The sequence below is a fragment of the Nipponia nippon genome, unplaced genomic scaffold (assembly GCF_047370975.1).
Source record: "Nipponia nippon isolate SJK-2023a ecotype South Korea unplaced genomic scaffold, ASM4737097v1 scaffold_1, whole genome shotgun sequence".
Classification (NCBI taxonomy): domain Eukaryota; kingdom Metazoa; phylum Chordata; class Aves; order Pelecaniformes; family Threskiornithidae; genus Nipponia; species Nipponia nippon.
The window spans coordinates 12,440,942-12,458,469 of NW_028262290.1; the positions used below are offsets into that span (position 1 = coordinate 12,440,942).

Sequence of the window (17,528 nt, forward strand, 5' to 3'; positions counted from 1 at the left end):
TGTTTGATGAGTCATCTGGCCTGTGAACTTTGGTGGATATTGATACTGAAGACTTCAGTATTGGATTCTGCTTTTTTTTTTTTAATTATTATTTCCTGCAGAAACTTTAAATTATACTTTCATCAGCAGGTTCTGAGCCTGTGCAGTTGGTTGTTTTCCTTTGGAGCAGTACTGTGGGCAGTATGCCCATCTTCCTTTGGTTATCTGTAGCTTATTCTTTGCAGCCATGAAAACTGCTTTCCGCTTTCCTGTTTGACAATGCTGTGATTGTTCATTCAGCGGACTTGTCACATGCGCTGAATAAACAAATAAATCAAAGAGTAGTGTCCATGAAAAGCCCTTGTTTCCCTTACAAAATTAAGCTTCTTGCAGTACCTATTTCCCTCTGCCATTCTCCAGCATGATTAAGAAGGAACTACAGAGACTGTCTAATCTGACTTTATCTGGATTGTGCAATTCAAGAAGTGTTCGTAGTAAAGCAAGGGGTTTTTTTTGTTTTGGGTTTTTTTGTTTTGTTTTGGTTTTTTTAAGTCAGAGTTGTAAATTTCAAGCACTAACTGTAAGCCTTGGACACTGAAAACCCTGAGCACAAGTAACTTCTGAGATACCTTTAGATCTAAGTGTTTGTTAGAAGTCTTTTTTTTTTTTTTTTTTTTTTTTTTTTTTTTTTTTACAAAAATTACTTGAAAACTTAAAGGCAGATAGGTGTGATTGCTGAGAAATACAATTATCCTTGAAATTGTAAGATTTTTTAATGTTAAGGAGGCACAACAGTGCTGCTGCTTTTCAGAGCACCAAAATCCATAAAAGCCATACTTGTAAAGTGGAGATTAGTGAATGTACCGATATTTTCATAGCAAATGCACCATTCCTGTATTCATGATTCTTAGAATTACCTAATGAGAAGAGATTTGAGATATTGAAAACTGACACTGTTTACTTCGTGCATTTGAACATCATAGGCGGTTCGGGGCCTGCTTTTATCCTTCGTTTTATGTAGGTATTTTGCACAAAAAGAGAAACGAGCATTTTTAAAACCACACAAAAATTGTCAGCTGGGTATTAAGCTTGATATTTTATTTTAACTCTATTTTAAGTTATTTTTATGGCATTCACGTTGACTAAATACTTTTAAGCAATGATCTCATACTGTGGAAGTGGTCTGTGGAATGGCATATTTTCAATTAAGTGTTAATAATATTTTCAATTAAACTAACAATATTTTCATTTAGATGGTGGTGGTAAGACCAAATGATGGTTGTGAGAAATGCTGACAGTGGTAAATGGTTAAAAAAGTTTATACCATTGCTTTAAGGAAGTCAGGCTCTTCAACCCAACCCTTTTCCCCCATGATTGTTAATGACATAGTTTCTGCATTAGTTTGGGGGGCTAGCACTGAGCTACATCCAGAGCCTGTAAAAAAATTCTCTAATACTTTCAAGCAGTTTAAGTGTATGAGAAGGTACTAAGCTCACAACTGTTTCTGAGGCCTCAATGTTATGGTTTCTAGCTAAGAAATCACTCAGATAAGTGTGTAAAGGAAAAAATTCCAGCAGGGAGATAGCTCTACAAAAAGCACGCAGTGGCTTTAGATGCACTGGGGCTTCACCCAAAGCATTAACTATTCTTTTCCATTGAGTACGTAGGATATATTGTATTTAAAATCATTGCAGATTGTAACAAAGTGTAAAACTCATCTTTATGGAATCCCTGTTCAATCATAAAGTAGCTTGGAAAACTGCAGACCGTTGTTTTAGTAAGAAATGTTAATTCTGGTGTTGTGTGCACAGTGGTGGTTGTACGTCTTCTGTGTTGTACTGAAGAGACGTCAAACAGAGGTCAAAGTCAAATATTGTCTCTAAAGATGAATTTTTTTCCTTAGGGACCCGAGACATGTGAAGGCAAACTGGAAGCCAAACCTGAGTTACTGGATTTAGATGAAGAATTTCGTGAAAACAACATTGAAATTTTGACAAGATTTTATCTAGCTTTTCAGAGTGTACATAAATACATTGTAGATTTAAACAGGTATGGTATCTTAAATACAGATGGATTTTCTTGAAGACTAAATTACTGTTTAGTCTTAATAAAGAGAAGCTTTTTTTCTTAGAGACCCAATACATTCCCTGTTGAAGCATATTCATGTGCACCTGGAAACCTGGATTGCTGGAGCGAACACTAACTTTTACTCCTACTGTTGCTTACCAGCTTAATATATGACTTGAAACCATTTAACCTCTCTACCTCATTTCCTCAATTGTATGTTAGAGCTAATTTTTCTTCTTTATCTTGGAGATTGTCTTGAAGACTTTTTAAATTTTTTTAAGTTTTTTGTGGTCTTGCAAAACAGAATATCAGATAGGTTTTTTTCTTTAACTTTCATTGGCATTATTTTCCTGAACTTAATTTTTCAGTGGTGCTGCAATTTTCTCAAGTTTGCTACTCTTACCTATAAAAAACGGTATGAAAGGCTCATGAAATACTCTAAGAAAAAGTTCCAGAGAATCTTAAGCATAAGAATTGTTTTTGTTATTGATCTTATATGAAAAGATTAATTAAAGATTAAATGCTTAACATTACTTATTAATAAGTAGTGTTACTGGAAAATCCTTTAATAGGAAGAAATCTTCTGTTAATTGAGATGAACATACTCTATTTCTAGGTCTATCTTCCAAATTGCAATTGACATAAATTTATGGTACTTCCCGGAGATATTTTTGAGGTAACTTGAAAATGACAGTTTTACTAAATTTTGGAGTAGAAGCCTTCTCAGTACTGTTGTCTGTTGTCCATCCATAAGAAGATTAAGAGGCTGTTAGCTGTAAGTTACAGAGTATCCTCTAGCGTCTTTCACATACACCACCAGGATACGGAAGGAGGCTCTTGCCAACTGGTTGGCTCTAGCTAGGAGTTCTAGCCTCTCATTTCATAGTAGAGCATCTCTTCTTCTTTGTCTGAAAAACTCCATGTTGCTTGTACTAGGGAAATGTTCTGATGTGTCTGTTGACTTTTGGAGAAAATTGGCCAATTGATTTCTGAGGACATACGTTTTGACAACAAAATAGTCAATGACCAACTCTTTGTTATGATCCCTAGATATTTAGATGACCTCAATGAAGGAATTTACATTCAGCAAACATTAGAAACGGTTCTCCTTAATGAAGATGGAAAACAGCTTCTAGTAAGTATTGAACAGTTCTGTAATAGTAGAAAATGAACCAACTAGTTTAGTGCCAAACTAGACAAAGATTTAAATTTACCGAATGCATGGAAATGCTATGACTCACTTTTAGGAGGACAAAGACCGAAAACACACAGCCCGCCATTTTTCATATTGTATTGACTACATAGTTGACGTTGGGTTAATTTGCCAGTACATGTTTGTCTTTGCATGGTACTACAAAATTGTATTTATGTGACTTCTTCCCTTCGTTCTTCCTTTTTCTAAACAGTGTGAAGCGCTCTATTTATATGGAGTCATGCTACTGGTCATTGACCAGAAGATTGAAGGAGAAGTCAGAGAAAGAATGTTGGTTTCCTACTACAGATACAGGTAATATATATTGGTTTTGAGAAGCGCTCGAGGCTGAAAGGATGTAACATGCGGTATATTCGGTTAACTAGCTTATTGGATTAATATAAATGGGAATATCAGCAACTTTTTGACTGTCTGACCATACAGATAGACACCAATAATTCTGCAGAGCTCTCTGCGTGTCAGTAGAACTCCTTGCATTAGCTGGTTTTGCAGGTCTAGCTGCAAAACTGGAGCAACAGATTTTTCATGCTGTCACAATAGAAATTTGAAGTCCACTGACAATTAAACTTTCAGCTAAAGCTTTAACATTGCAAGTGCCAGCTATGAAAGTATTGGAGGTTCTCAAATGTGTGAGCAAATCTTGGTGAAAAGTCCTGAGTATCTGGATGACGAATGTATTGCAAGTCAGGCTTCTTGTAATTACAGTGCTTGATTAGTCAAATCAATAATGAGTTTCCAGGGTAGGTGGACGGCATCATTGTATGACAGTTAGGGTCTCAAAGGGTATCATCCTCTGCAAATCCTTTCACACATATGAAAAAGGGGGTATCCTGTTCCTATGCTTCTTTGACTATGTTTGTGCCTCTCAGTCTATAATGAATATACTCTGAATATAAAGCTACTTGTTTCTGTTCCTGAATAAAGGTAATTTTTCTGTTTGTGCTTTGTGTGCTTACCTGGGATTCCAGTATGGACATTTATCAGTGTCCTGCTATAATATGGTGAAAGTTATGTTCGTGGAGTAAACAACCAAAAATCTCCCAGACCTTAGTATCTGATCATTTTCTTGGAGGAAAGGCATGGTTACGAGGGGAGGGAGAAGAGGAAATGGTTAGGTCATACAGCTCAATTTTTGTTCTTTTCTTTTGTAAAACAGTGCAGCCCGATCCTCTGCTGATTCCAATTTAGATGATATCTGTAAATTGCTTCGAAGCACTGGATACTCAAGCCAACCCGGAGCTAAAAGACCTCCAAACTACCCCGAGAGTTACTTCAGCAGGGTACCCATAAGTGAAACATTCATTAGCATGGTTATTGGCCGCTTACGGTCAGATGACATTTATAACCAGGTAAGTTACTGTGTGATAAAAGAGGGATTTAAAACTGAAAATAAAATGGTTTCTCAGGTTAGTTACTCAACCATGAAACCCAGAAAAAAATAAATCACGGAATCACAGACGTTGGAAGGGACCTCTTGAGATCAGCTAGTCAAACCCCCTGGCGCAAGCAGGGTCAGCTAGAGCAGATTGCACAGGACTGCGTCCAGTTGGGTTTTGAGTGTCTCCAGAGGTGCAGACTGCAGAACCTGTCTGGGCAGCCTGCTCCAGTGTTTGGCCAATCCCGCAGTAAAAAAACCTTTTTTATTTAATGTCTTTAAATCATAAATGAGTGGCCACTCTTAATAACTCTAATTCCTTTGGAGATTCACATTCTTTTAGTTACTGCAAAGAGATTCATCATCCCTTAGTAGACAGTGTGTTTAAAAAGAAACATTAATATCACACTTCTTAACTATGACAATTCTGTTAATGAAGGAAAAGAACAAAAATTGAATCAAAGTATGAGTAATGGCTGCTATATTTACAGTCTCAGAATCTAATATGACTCCTTTGGGAGATCTTTAACAAAGCATTTGCTTTTGAGCAGGTTTCAGTCTTTAGCACGGACAAGCAATCTTATTTCTGTAATTATTGGCACACTTTTAGTGAGTCCTGGAAGACTGAAGCAGTTTACAGATGCAGGAAAATGAGCATTTGAAAATTTATGAATGACTGTAAGAAATAAACAAAGGCTTAAGTCTTTAGGCAGGAGTAATAATTTAAAAGTAGGAACCTTATTGAAAACGCTTTCATACTATGGACAGACATATTAACCTTCAAAGGGGAAAAAATGCCTTTTCAGGTACTGTACTGTCAGAATTTTTTAAGTTGTGCAGAGTTCTAGAAACGAAAAAAAAGAGAACTTAGCAAGTTGTGAAGAGAGCCCATTTTATGACATAATCTATGTCTCTGATAGGAAGCTGCGAAGCGTTTGTGAGACTATGCTTGTAAAGTCCTTAACCTAGAAATCTTACTTAAATCAGCTGATATTTTGTATCAAAATTACTTTCCCTCTTTTTTTATATAATATTGTCCATTTATTGCCTTTGCATTAAAATAATACTACAATTTGTGATTTTTATTTCATAGTGCTTACAGTTGATAATGGAAAACATTAATGTTTCTATACAAAGCATGATTATAACCTATGTACTTTTTCCAAATGTAGTACAAAAAGTAGAGTAGAAACCTTCAGCTCAACCCAAACTGAACACAGCCTGTTTTACTAAGTTATGTTATGTCTGAGGCGTTATCTCCTTTGATACTTGCAGCTTATTCTTGACCGCGGTGGGCAGAACCCTCCTGGTTTTTGTTGCTAGACTGAACACTTAACCTAATAAAATAACCAAACAAAATTAAAGAAAAATAGAATGTTACAAATAAAAGCAGAGGACTGTTTTCCTAATGACAAATCATTATGTCTTGTTGAATATGATTTTGATGCCAACTTTTTTGTTAGCATGGAGGTCTTTTATTGTATTATCCTATGTATTTTTCAAGTGAAAATTCAGCTGATAATTAGAATCTTTTTGATCTTGCTGGTACATGGAGAATTGGTGAATAATTAAAGTATCTGCACCCTGATTGCCTCTTACTTCAGTTAAATTAATACTTGTTTCTACCTGAGATGAACTAAACATACCCAGTTGTTATGAAGTACTTACTTCTAACTCTGCTTCTTTCAACTCATCCTAAGCTCTTTGGTTCATCCCTCCTTTGGCTCATTTACAGCATAGTAATATCTTACTATAGCCTGTTAAAGTTAGCAGGCATCTACACAGTCAACTTTCACATTCTGTAAAATATGTCTGGTAAATACGCTGCATGTGTAAGCATATCCAGCTTACCCACATATCCTCCTTGCATCCTAGTATCTATATACCAAACTCTTCAATGTGCCCCATGATGTTTGCACGTGGTTTATGTTGCATTATATTATGTTCTGTTTTCCTTTGTTCCCTTTTTCCTAGGTTTCTGCATATCCGTTACCAGAACACCGCAGCACTGCCCTGGCTACTCAGGCTGCTATGCTCTATGTGATACTGTATTTTGACCCTTCTGTTCTTCACACTCAACAAGCAAAAATGAGAGAGATAGTGGATAAATACTTTCCAGATAATTGGGTAAAAAATAATTCTATTTTAAAACTCTTCCCTGAATTTAATATTATAGGAACAATTTACTTTCTTTTTACAGCAAGCATTATAGAAAATAATAATGTCCTGAAACTAGAATAGCTTCTTCTCTGGGGAAATTTTACTTTGTTCAGAATGAAGCGGTCTGAGTCAAACCTTCTGGATAAGTGTGGAAAGCTATCCTTTAAAAATACTAGTTATTGTCTAAAATACTTAAACCAACCACTCTTGATACCATCGTGGTAAAATGAATCATAGAAAAATGTAGGCTGGAAGGTAATATAGGCATCTTTTAGTTCCACCTTTTCCTCAAAGCAGGGCTAGCTTCAAAGTTAAATAAGGCTGCTTGGGCTTTGTCCAGTTGTCTTGAAAATATCTAAAATATCTACAGCCTCTGTGGGCACACGTGGCTGTGCTTAATCACTCTCATGGTGAAGAATTTCTGCCTTCTGTAAAACTGGAATTTCCCTTGTTGTAGCTTGTGACTGTTGCCTCTTGTCTTTTCACTGTGCACGTCTGAGATGGGTCCGGCTCTGTCTTATTCATAACTTCCCCTGAAGGTAATGGAAGACTGCAGTCAGATCCCTTAGTCATCTTTCTTCCAGCTTAAGCAAATCTGCTGCCTCAGCCTCTGCTTTCATAGTGGGTCCCCATAAGTGTCTTAGTGACCTTCTATTAGATTCATTCCAGTTTGTCCATGTCTGTCTCATACTGAGGAGCCTGAATCTGGACACATTACTCTAAATGGGACCTCATGAGAGCTGAGTAGAATAATCACTTCCCTCAATCTGCTGGCTACAGTGTGACTGACATAGCCTAGTGCATGGTTAGTCTTTGTTATCATAAGGCTGCACGTCTGATTCATGTTCAGTTTGTCCACCAGGACGCTTAGGTCCTCTTCTGCAGAATTGTTACATAGGCAGCCAGTTCCCAGATTGTGCTGTTGCAAGGGTTAGGTTTTGTCCCAAGTGCAGGACTTCGTATTTATCAGTATTGAACTTCATGTGGTTTCTGCTGGTGAATTCTACCAGCTTGTCAAGAGCGCTTTGGGTGGCAGTCTTGCTCTCCAACAAATCCCCCCATACTGATGTTATCTGAAAACTTGTTTACGGATTCATTCCATGCCATTGTCCAAATAACTTAGAAGCAAAACCTGTCACTCTGTGTCATTCTATAGACTTTTTTAGATGCAGTGATCAAAATGGATCAGGTAATACTACATGTCTCAGTACTGAGATTTAGGATTTCCATCCAGAAGCCCTAGTCTGCAAAAAATGCTACTGAAATAGGCTGGCATATGACAACAGAGTCCCCATGTAGTCTATATCAAAGGGAATCAGACTTAACAAAGGAACTATAAATTAATTTGTGTATCTCTTTTGGTTTCAAATTGTATTCTTCTGTAACATAAGTGAAACAGTGAAGAAAGGAGGGAACAAACTAATAGCTGGCTATTCCAATAACATTAGAAGCCATCAGTTTCTGAAAAACTGCAAGCTTATTTTAGAAATGAGAACTTGACATTGTGAATTTTTGATTATGCCAGCATTTTTTTTTACTTGACTTCATAGTACAAACTGTTATTTTAAGACAACACTTATCTTCTTATGATCAGGTATGGATGAGTTAGCTGCATCATACAGAATACTTGACTCTCAGGCTGGTTTCAAATCATTGTTAGCAGTTGAAGTGTAGCCTTTTGAGGAACTGTCGTCTACAGGAAATGATGAGCTTCATTTCAAAAATGTAAAAGGGGTCCTCATATGAGCAGAGAAATGTCTCATTTGCCTTTACTGGCTTGCTTTTTGACACTGTCAGAAGAGCTCAAAGGCTGACGACAGTGTCCCCCTACATGTTATCACTCCAGGATGGAGGAATATTGGAGCAATAGTGTGACGAAGCTCATGATGCCACAGCTCTATATATCCTTCGTCTGTCAGTAACCCAAGACTTCCATTTTAATCAGGTATCTTACAAACACTTGTAAGTCGGTCACAATTCTGTGTTTTTAATCACACTCAAACTTGGGCTAGGGGTCTGAAATCAGTTCCTCTTTGCTCCCTAAAAATCACAGAGTGGAATCATAGTTTCCTTCTGTTTGCGTTCACCGTAGAAGATGCATTACATTTCATTTTTGTCCTTTGGGCATTCTTAGAGTAGGATTAATTCGGATTTTTTTTTTTCCCTGTTGTAGTCATTTCCCCGGTTGCTTTGATTGTCAGTCTCCTGTACAGCATCATGGAAATGAAAAAGAAGTCATAAGTTCATGGGGGGGGGGGGGGGCGGGGCAGAATAGAGGCCAAGGATCATACATAGTGACTGAAAGAACTGTCAGCTTGTTTTCAGAACTAAGCCTCTAGTTAACTGTGTGCCTTTTATTTCAAAGTCGTCTTGCTCCTTTATTTCCAAAGGTGATGGAGCAAAAAGTACAACTACTAAAAAAGTTTAGTTGTCTCATATTTATACCCCCAGCATATCGCTTTCTACTTATATTGCTAAATGAAAAGTATGTCTTTTTCTTAATAAAATATAAGTGCAGCTTCTTCTTTTCTGCTTTCAATCTTAGGTTATTAGCATTTACATGGGAATCACTGTAAATCTAGCAGAAGCGTGGGAACCCTACAAAGCTGCTAAAACTGCCCTCAACTACACGCTGGATCTTTCAAATGTCAAAGAGCAGGTACATAAGCCAGAGTTAAGTATTTCTAGCAAGATTCAAGCTGTGTGGGCATCTCAGGAATATTATATGATATCAATAATGCATGGGTCTTTTTTTTCTTGCATACAATTATTTGTATTACGTTCAAGTACAATACTTTGAGTACGTAACTTTGAGTTAAAAATACTTCAAAGTTTCAAAACCTGGTCTTCACAGCACTGCTTGTTTTACTTCCTCTTGCAGTGTTTGCTTGTCCTAAAAATTTCAGGGTTGTGACTTGACTGAACAGATGCTAGCACTCATTGCCATGTTGTTCAGTATTGGGATGTCTTAAGCTGACTATAGTGTTTGGTCTTTCATAGATAACAGTTTTAGAAGTTACACATTTATGCTGACAGTGTGTGGCAGCCTCACAAATTAAATAAACAATAATCTGGAAAAAGCATCTGATTTAAAAGAATGATACCAGAATGTTGTATGATGTGATGCAGTTAGTTCTTTTTATGTGAAATCATTTTTTTTCATGCCTAAAAAACAGTGAGTAATATTGAATTGGTTGATTGTTTGCCCAATCAACAAATGAGTTGACTGATGGTAGCTAAACGCCTCCTTAGAATCTGCCCCCGGTGCTCAGGAAAGAACATGCAGAAGTGTCTAATTAGGAGAACTGTACTATATACTGTCTAGTAAACTTAGGGGATATGAGCAGACATTTTTCCTTAGTCTTTAGGGAAGAAGTTTACTAAGTAGAACTGACATTTAATTCATAACAAGTATTTCCATTCTGGAATAGATTCTTGTTGTTGTTCTTTCACATTAGGCAATAAAATATTAGTACTATTTTTTAGGAATGATTCTAGAGAGTACATAAATGAATACAGGAAGTTTACAACTCTGCAGTTTTGAAACATTATGCTTCCTGTTAGGCTTTTTGCTTTAAAATTTAGCTGGCATCCTTTGTCATGCAGTTGCAGTGTATGATATTGCCTACTAGTAATGATAATAATTTTCATAGTGCTTTTTTTGGTCTGTGTGCCTTTTAAGTTCTTCAGAAGCCACAGTCACGTTGTAAATGATATATTCCATTTGAGGCAAGGATTTTATTGATGCAAGCTTTGTATATTCTAAGGCAAGCAGATATGCTGCAGTCACTGAGCGAGTGCATACTCAGGTGCAGCAGTTTCTCAAAGAAGGCTGTCTAAGGGAAGAGCTGGTGCTGGACAATATTCCCAAGCTGCTGAATTGCCTGAGAGACTGCAATGTAGCAATCCGCTGGCTGATGCTTCACACTGCAGACACAGGTAAGACTTCATGCTAGACTTTTATTACAGAGCTGTCAATCCTGCTGTACCGGTGCTTCACGTTACATCCCGATGGAAGTTCAGTGTGTGCTGCTGATGAAGTCAGCAGAGTTTCAGAGTTTGAGCTGTTCTTTTGCTAGCAGTCTCCCAAAATCTTCGGCTGAAACAGCACACGTGCATTTTCTTAATTCTTCTGAGCTAGACACAGGTATAAAAAGTGATAGGAGAAGTCATGATCCTGTTGATTAATACTCTGCAGAAAAAGTCTGGGAACTCTATCTTCTTCTGCCTTATCACTTAAAGCATCATTCTGAAAGTTTTACCTAGCACCAAAAGGAAAGCTGTAGCCAACTTCTTAATATCTTAGTAATTAATAGTTTAAAACCAAGGTTTTTATTCTGATGAACTGAAATTCAGCTGAAACTGTTGACTAATGTCTCTGTCGTGAGTTTTGGTCTGTAAACTTATCTATTTTGACATACTCTTAGTTGAATGCTTGTGCTGTCTTTGCAGCTTCTTGGTATGTGAGAGGGCTCCTGTTACACCTCCATGCATTTTCTGTAACAGTTTCGGAAATGTTGATTTCTGGGCCTCTCAGTCAGGTGTACTGAATTCGCATTTAGTTTGCAGAAGCCAGCAGAAGACTTTTAAGAAGGCTGAAGCACCACAGAAACCTTAATTATTTCCTATTCTAAGGAAGGGTTGTACAAGGGTGGTGAGACCCATGTAAATGGAGAACAAGTAGGGACTTACATATCAGAGCAAAATGGTTTTGCTTTCAAGCTATTAAAAAAAAAAAGAGTCTATTTACAAAGATTGAAAAGCTTGGCCAAATTCTGTAACAGTGGAGAAATGTTGTCTTTCCATTTTCAGCTTGTGATCCAAATAACAAACGTCTCCGCCAGATAAAAGATCAAATTCTCACAGACTCAAGGTACAATCCCAGGATCCTTTTCCAGCTTCTTCTGGATACAGCTCAGTTTGAATTCATTTTGAAAGAGGTAACATGCCACTGCCTTCTTCAGCATTTTCCCCTGAATGGCAGAACAGAGCTGAAGCCTTGAGTAGTAGTGGTACATTTGCCACACAGTCCACTTACATAAAGAATGACTATTTTGATTTGTTAATTGTGAGTTTTCTGTAGAAAATTACAAACTACTGTTGCTTGGAAGTGACTTTTGCAGTCTTCTCAATAATTGGCAGTTGTAATTCTTACCCAACCTATTTATATTTACTCAGAATTTTCCATGAACATCCTGATAACAGGCATAATAAAATCTGAGGAAGCTGTGTAAATTTTTATCCTGCCATACTTCTCTTTTTTAGGCTTTCTTTTAAACAGAGACAAAAGCCTATGTATGTTGAGAATAAGCTGCTAAGAAAACTCTTACACCTATGTATGAAGTTCTGCCATTTCTGAAAGATTCCCCATTAATGCTCTGATACTAACCCGGTAGAATATATAAGAGTATGCTTAACTTCAAGTACATGCTTTTTTGAATTGGATTTCTCTGCATAGGCTGAGATGACTCTGTGAAGTATAAGTCAACATTAGACCAGTCTTCCAGGGTGTCTAAGCTAAAAAAGTCACTGAATATCTTTATAAGTGACTAAAAATCAACAATATCTGCATTATACTGTTTTTTTAAAATTCAGTTGATTTCTGTCACTGTATGTCCATCACACTGGCTGTATTTCTTATTATTTTTAATTCTGTATTTAATATTGTGGCAAGATCTTGAAGTTATGTAGTCATCACTGTCAGTCAGTTCCATCTGTTTTCAGTATTTTATATTATTTATTGTAGTATGCCTGCTTGCCAGTTTTGTAAACCAAATGCTTTGTTTTTCAATAGATGTTCAAGCAGATGCTGTCAGAAAAACAGACAAAATGGGAGAACTATAAAAAAGAGGGATCTGAAAGGATGACTGAGCTTGCCGATGTCTTCTCGGGAGTTAAACCTCTTACTAGAGTGGAGAAAAATGGTAATTATTAAAAACTAAACTGGGGGGAAAAAGTAATTTTATTTTTTATTTCTAAGCTGGTACCAAAAGAAAATACATGAGGCTAATACTGATAAGAAGAAAAATTTTCATGTCCCTCAGCTGCCGCAGAGGTCTCTTACATGCTGTCTTATTTAGGTTTCTGCATATCTTCCATATGTAAGTCATATTTAGGTGCCTAATATTTAGATGACCATGTTTTTAAAAATATTTTTATCACTTTATTTAGATATGCCAGGTAAGATGGTGAAATGCCAGTTCACTTTTCTGTGTATAATGGAGTTCATGTCACTGAGTTCTGTGTATGAAGAAGTGCGAAGACAATGCCCGTTAAATATGGGGCTAGTTTAACCTCTCCTCTCATTTTTTCCCTAGCTGTAACCTGGATTTCTGTTGTATCAGCATTTTTTCAAACCTTCTTTTACTTCTTATCTGCACTTAGTGGTATTCTTCAAGTTCTCCAAGGACTTAAAGGCATTGAATCCGTATTTCTTTCCAAATTTCTTGATCTGTTTTTTGAAATATCGTGTTGGTGTTTTTTCTATTTTTTTTTCTTTTCTTGAACTGGTGTAAGAATAAGAATTCTAAATCACTCTCTCATTTGATCAGGAGGACTGCATAAAGTGTCAATGTAAGGGCAATATTTGTGATCAATCCAAAACAACAAAACTTATAACACAGGCAATTTTCTCACTCACTTCCACTTAAAAGCAGGATTACCTTACTGAAATATTTCCCTTTATCTTTTTTATGTCAGCAAACTTGTAGCTAAAACATAGCAATTGCAACTGTCAAGGCAACTAACAGTTCATAAAACACAAATTTATGATTTAAAGGGCTTTATCATCTTAATATAGATTTTATAATGACCATTTGCATTGGTACTTGTTGTTGTTGGTTTTTTTTTTATGTTGTATGTGAAACTTACCTGAGCATTTGCCACTTTACAAGTCTGCATGTTGAAAGATTAGAAATGTAAGAGTAAGATGAAAACTTTTAAAACAATTTTCTATATGTATAGCTTTTTTGTTTGGTTGGTTTGGTTTGGTTTGGTTTGACTAGCAAGTTCCCTGTGTCTTTGTTGTTTATCATACATGCAAAGATTTGATGAAATTTTTCTTACATAGAAAATCTTCAGGCTTGGTTCAGAGAAATCTCCAAGCAAATAATGTCTCTAAACTACGATGATTCGACTGCAGCAGGCAGAAAAACCGTGCAGCTAATACAGGCACTGGAGGAGGTATGGCAAAGAAATTTTGAGATAAATGACCTCATCCTTTTGAAAAATAGCATTTGATACACATGCACTGACTTTCAGTAGATGAGTTACAAAACAGATCTGCACTTTAACAATTGTTTAAGTCTGTAGATCTTTGCAGTTTTATATATACAGGCAGCAGGACTTGTTTATAGACCTTGTGATTGTAAAATAAGGGATATAGCATGAAAAATCATGCCACCTACAGCTGTGGATTAGTAGGGTTTTTCAAAGAAATTAATTCAGTATTAAACATTATTTGGCAATATTATTCATTTTATTAGAAATGCTGAAAATAAATTCATTTGAAGCTAGAGAGAGTAATTTGAAAGGCAAAATAAAAATATCCGTACTTGTGTGTACGTTTCTTCTGCTTCCAGGGTATAAAAGAATACTCAGTATGGTGTTTCACAGTACACCTCCTCGAGTAACTTTGTGAAATTTATTATTTAATGCACTCTAAAGTAAGCCAGGATTTGTTAAGTGTCTTACTCTAATAACATCCTGAAGAAATATGTCAGTTTACTGATTCTATTTGTATTGCTGTCCTTAAAGATTAACAGAAAAAAAAAAAGGCATTGTTTTATGGGGTTGGTTTGTTTGTTTTTTAAATATAGGTCCAAGAGTTTCACCAGCTGGAAACTAACCTGCAAGTTTGCCAGTTTCTGGCTGACACCCGCAAATTTCTCCATCAGATGATCCGAACTATCAACATTAAAGAAGAGGTCTTGATCACTATGCAGATAGTTGGTGATCTTTCTTATGCTTGGCAATTAATTGACAGGTATCTTAGCAGGAGCTTTTTCTTCTAAATCAGTCATCATTCGCGAAACTTGTGGGAAATAACATGCCTAAATATTATTACTATAAACTTTCCGATTTAAAAACGATCTTGAAGCCTTGTTCCATGAGTTGTTGAATCTTTTTAACTCTCATCAACTTGAATAAGACTTAACAGCCATCCTTGTCATGTTGTTAGCTGCAGGTTAAGTGATACTGTAACTTTTTACTGTCTATCCTATTCTAACTACAACAATTTTGTTAAACTTCTGTCTCCAGCCTTTAGTCTAATTAAGCATTCTCCAAAATACTGGGTTTCCTGTTTCAACCAAGAACAAACAAGGAAAGAAATATTAGAGAACATCTTTTCCATGGCGTGATTTTTGCTGAGCTGCTGCTTCATCACCTTGGCTGTTACCGCTCCCCGATGCCCTCTTCTTTTGCCCCACCTGCCCCTTTATCTTACAGGTTTTTCCTAGCCAATATCTCTTCAGACCAAAATCTTCCTTTAGTGAAGTTCTTTAGTGATCTCCTGTGCCACTTCTAGATTACACTGGTGCTGGTGACATATGATTTAAGAGCTGAAAATAAGAGTTTCAGGGGAAGAAGCTGATTTGTTTTATTTGTTTCCTACCCCAGCTTTACATCTATTATGCAGGAAAGCATAAGAGTCAGTCCGTCTATGGTAACTAAACTCAGAGCCACTTTCCTAAAGGTAAGTATGAACAACAGTAAATGTACTTGAACGCTGCAGATCGACCAAGCATTTGTTAAATAGGCCTTAAGGCTGTGAAGTCACAAAAGAGTCAAAACTTCCTTTTACCAACATTTTCTATATCCAGATTTTTTAGACTGTATTAAATTAGCTGAAGGTTAGTTTTAAAGAAAATTAAAGCAAGTTATGCATGTTTTTTTATGCAACCAATTATATTGCTGCTGTTAGGCAAATAAATCTCATCATCCAGCCTCTAACCATTCCAGCTATTTGCCAGAGACATTGGTGCATAGATGGGATCCTTTGCACATGTGTCAGAGGAGGCTGAAGGAATTACAAAAGTTGTGTTGGCTATGCCCTTTGTCTGTCATGATGAAGATCTGGCATCAGATGAAAATATTTTCTGTAGAAATAAGAATGGGAAATAGCATGGGGAGGAGTGTAAAATTACAACAAAAAAATATCTCACACAACTGGTAAGATTTAAAAAAAATGAATAAGGGGAGCGTAGCATTATAGACTGTTGGACTTTCTTGACTTCTAAGAATTTTTTTTTTTTTCCTGTTGGCAAACCTGCTCTTTAGGAAGAATCTAGTGCTTTGAGTTGTAGGTTAAGAGCCTGAGCAAGAAAGTTCAAGTGTATGTGCAATTTATATGAGAAAAACAGACGTGGATTTAAAGTGTTGACTTCATTTCTAGCTTGCTTCTGCTCTTGACTTGCCACTTCTCCGCATCAATCAAGCAAACAGTCCCGATCTTCTCAGTGTATCGCAGTATTATTCTGGCGAATTGGTTTCCTATGTTAGAAAGGTAGGCATTTAAAGAAACGTAATTGTCTTGTTCTCTAATTACTTTTCCTTAATTGAAGATTTATTAATTGTAATGAGAATATACTGACTATGTTTGTTTCTTCTCTCATTTACAAAGGTTCTACAGATAATTCCAGAAAGCATGTTTACATCTCTTCTCAAAATTATAAAGCTTCAGACTCATGATATTATTGAAGTGCCTACTCGCCTTGATAAGGACAAGCTACGAGATTATGCTCAGCTTGGACCACGATACGAGGTGCAGTTAAAATAGGGAATTCTGAAAAAGCATATCTCGTAGGTGGCCAACTTCAACCTAAGTTTAAATAGGTACAGCTCCATAGAGTTATACTTTAACGGTGAAATTGGATTTGTTGACTGAGTAAGAACTAAAATTGACAGTGGTTTCCTGAGGATAGATGAGTAACTTTTGCTCTTCTGTTTGTAAAAGTTTAAACTTTTGACCTTGTAGAAAAGGGGAGGAAAACTAAATGTATTTATAAATGAGGGTAAAGATTTTTGGATTAATTCAGGTAGGAGGGAAGAAAAAAACTAAAAACCCAAGTCTGAAATGAAGCTCTCCACATTTGGAATGCTTGTTCCAGGAAAAGAAGGTTGAAGACTGAATAAGCCAGCAGGGTTAAGCTTTTTGCTGCCCTCAAATGTGAAGACAGGATGGAGGCATGTTGATTTCATCAGATAAAGCTGCTATTGCTCATTGGCTTTTCGTAGGTTTTTTTCCTGCATCATTGGCTTTTTGTAGGTTTTTTTTCTGCACCGTTATCAGTCTGGAAGAGTGAGCAAACATTAATATTATTTGGTTTTATTTTTAATAGAGGAAGATGAGGAGCAAAACCCTGAGTAGACCAGTAACTTTCCCTCAAAGAATGTATCTTTTAGCTCTCCAATTATCCACTAAGGTGCCAGCTTTTTCCAGCAGTTTTTGCCAAAGTGCTCACTTGTTAGGAGTTTTATCCAAACAGGCTGTGGTCTCGGATTAAGCTGACGTTCAGACCTAAACACTAGGTTTAGACTCCCCCATTAAACTTTGTAAAGATAGGGTTGTTTGGGTTTGTTGTTTTTTGGGTTTTTTTTTTTTGGGGGGGGGGGGAAGCAGGGATGGAGGAGGAGGCATATTCAGTAATATTTCTTTGATTTTGAGGAGGTAGAGGGGAAACTAATCATCTCACACAAAAGCTTTTCACTTTTGATTTCTGTAGAATTATAAGT

At 36.5% G+C, this 17,528-nt stretch overlaps 1 protein-coding gene across 4 annotated transcripts in view; it reads left to right on the plus strand.

The window, feature by feature from the left end:
* WASHC5 (WASH complex subunit 5) overlaps positions 1-17,528 on the plus strand; it is a 38,273-nt gene that overhangs the window by 1,764 nt on the left and 18,981 nt on the right. For all 4 annotated transcript variants that reach the window (XR_015701908.1, XR_015701909.1, XM_087746115.1 and 1 more), the window contains exons 3-16: positions 1,883-2,028; positions 3,097-3,181; positions 3,453-3,553; positions 4,416-4,608; positions 6,609-6,761; positions 9,340-9,453; positions 10,562-10,733; positions 11,607-11,734; positions 12,589-12,718; positions 13,864-13,976; positions 14,612-14,778; positions 15,414-15,489; positions 16,189-16,299; positions 16,417-16,557. Coding sequence is in view for 2 of the 4 variants with exons in the window: in XM_087746115.1 (XP_087602241.1) it covers positions 1,883-2,028; positions 3,097-3,181; positions 3,453-3,553; positions 4,416-4,608; positions 6,609-6,761; positions 9,340-9,453; positions 10,562-10,733; positions 11,607-11,734; positions 12,589-12,718; positions 13,864-13,976; positions 14,612-14,778; positions 15,414-15,489; positions 16,189-16,299; positions 16,417-16,557 (1,830 nt within the window). In the remaining 2 variants the exon portion in view is untranslated. The remainder of the gene's footprint in view (positions 1-1,882; positions 2,029-3,096; positions 3,182-3,452; positions 3,554-4,415; positions 4,609-6,608; positions 6,762-9,339; positions 9,454-10,561; positions 10,734-11,606; positions 11,735-12,588; positions 12,719-13,863; positions 13,977-14,611; positions 14,779-15,413; positions 15,490-16,188; positions 16,300-16,416; positions 16,558-17,528) is intronic.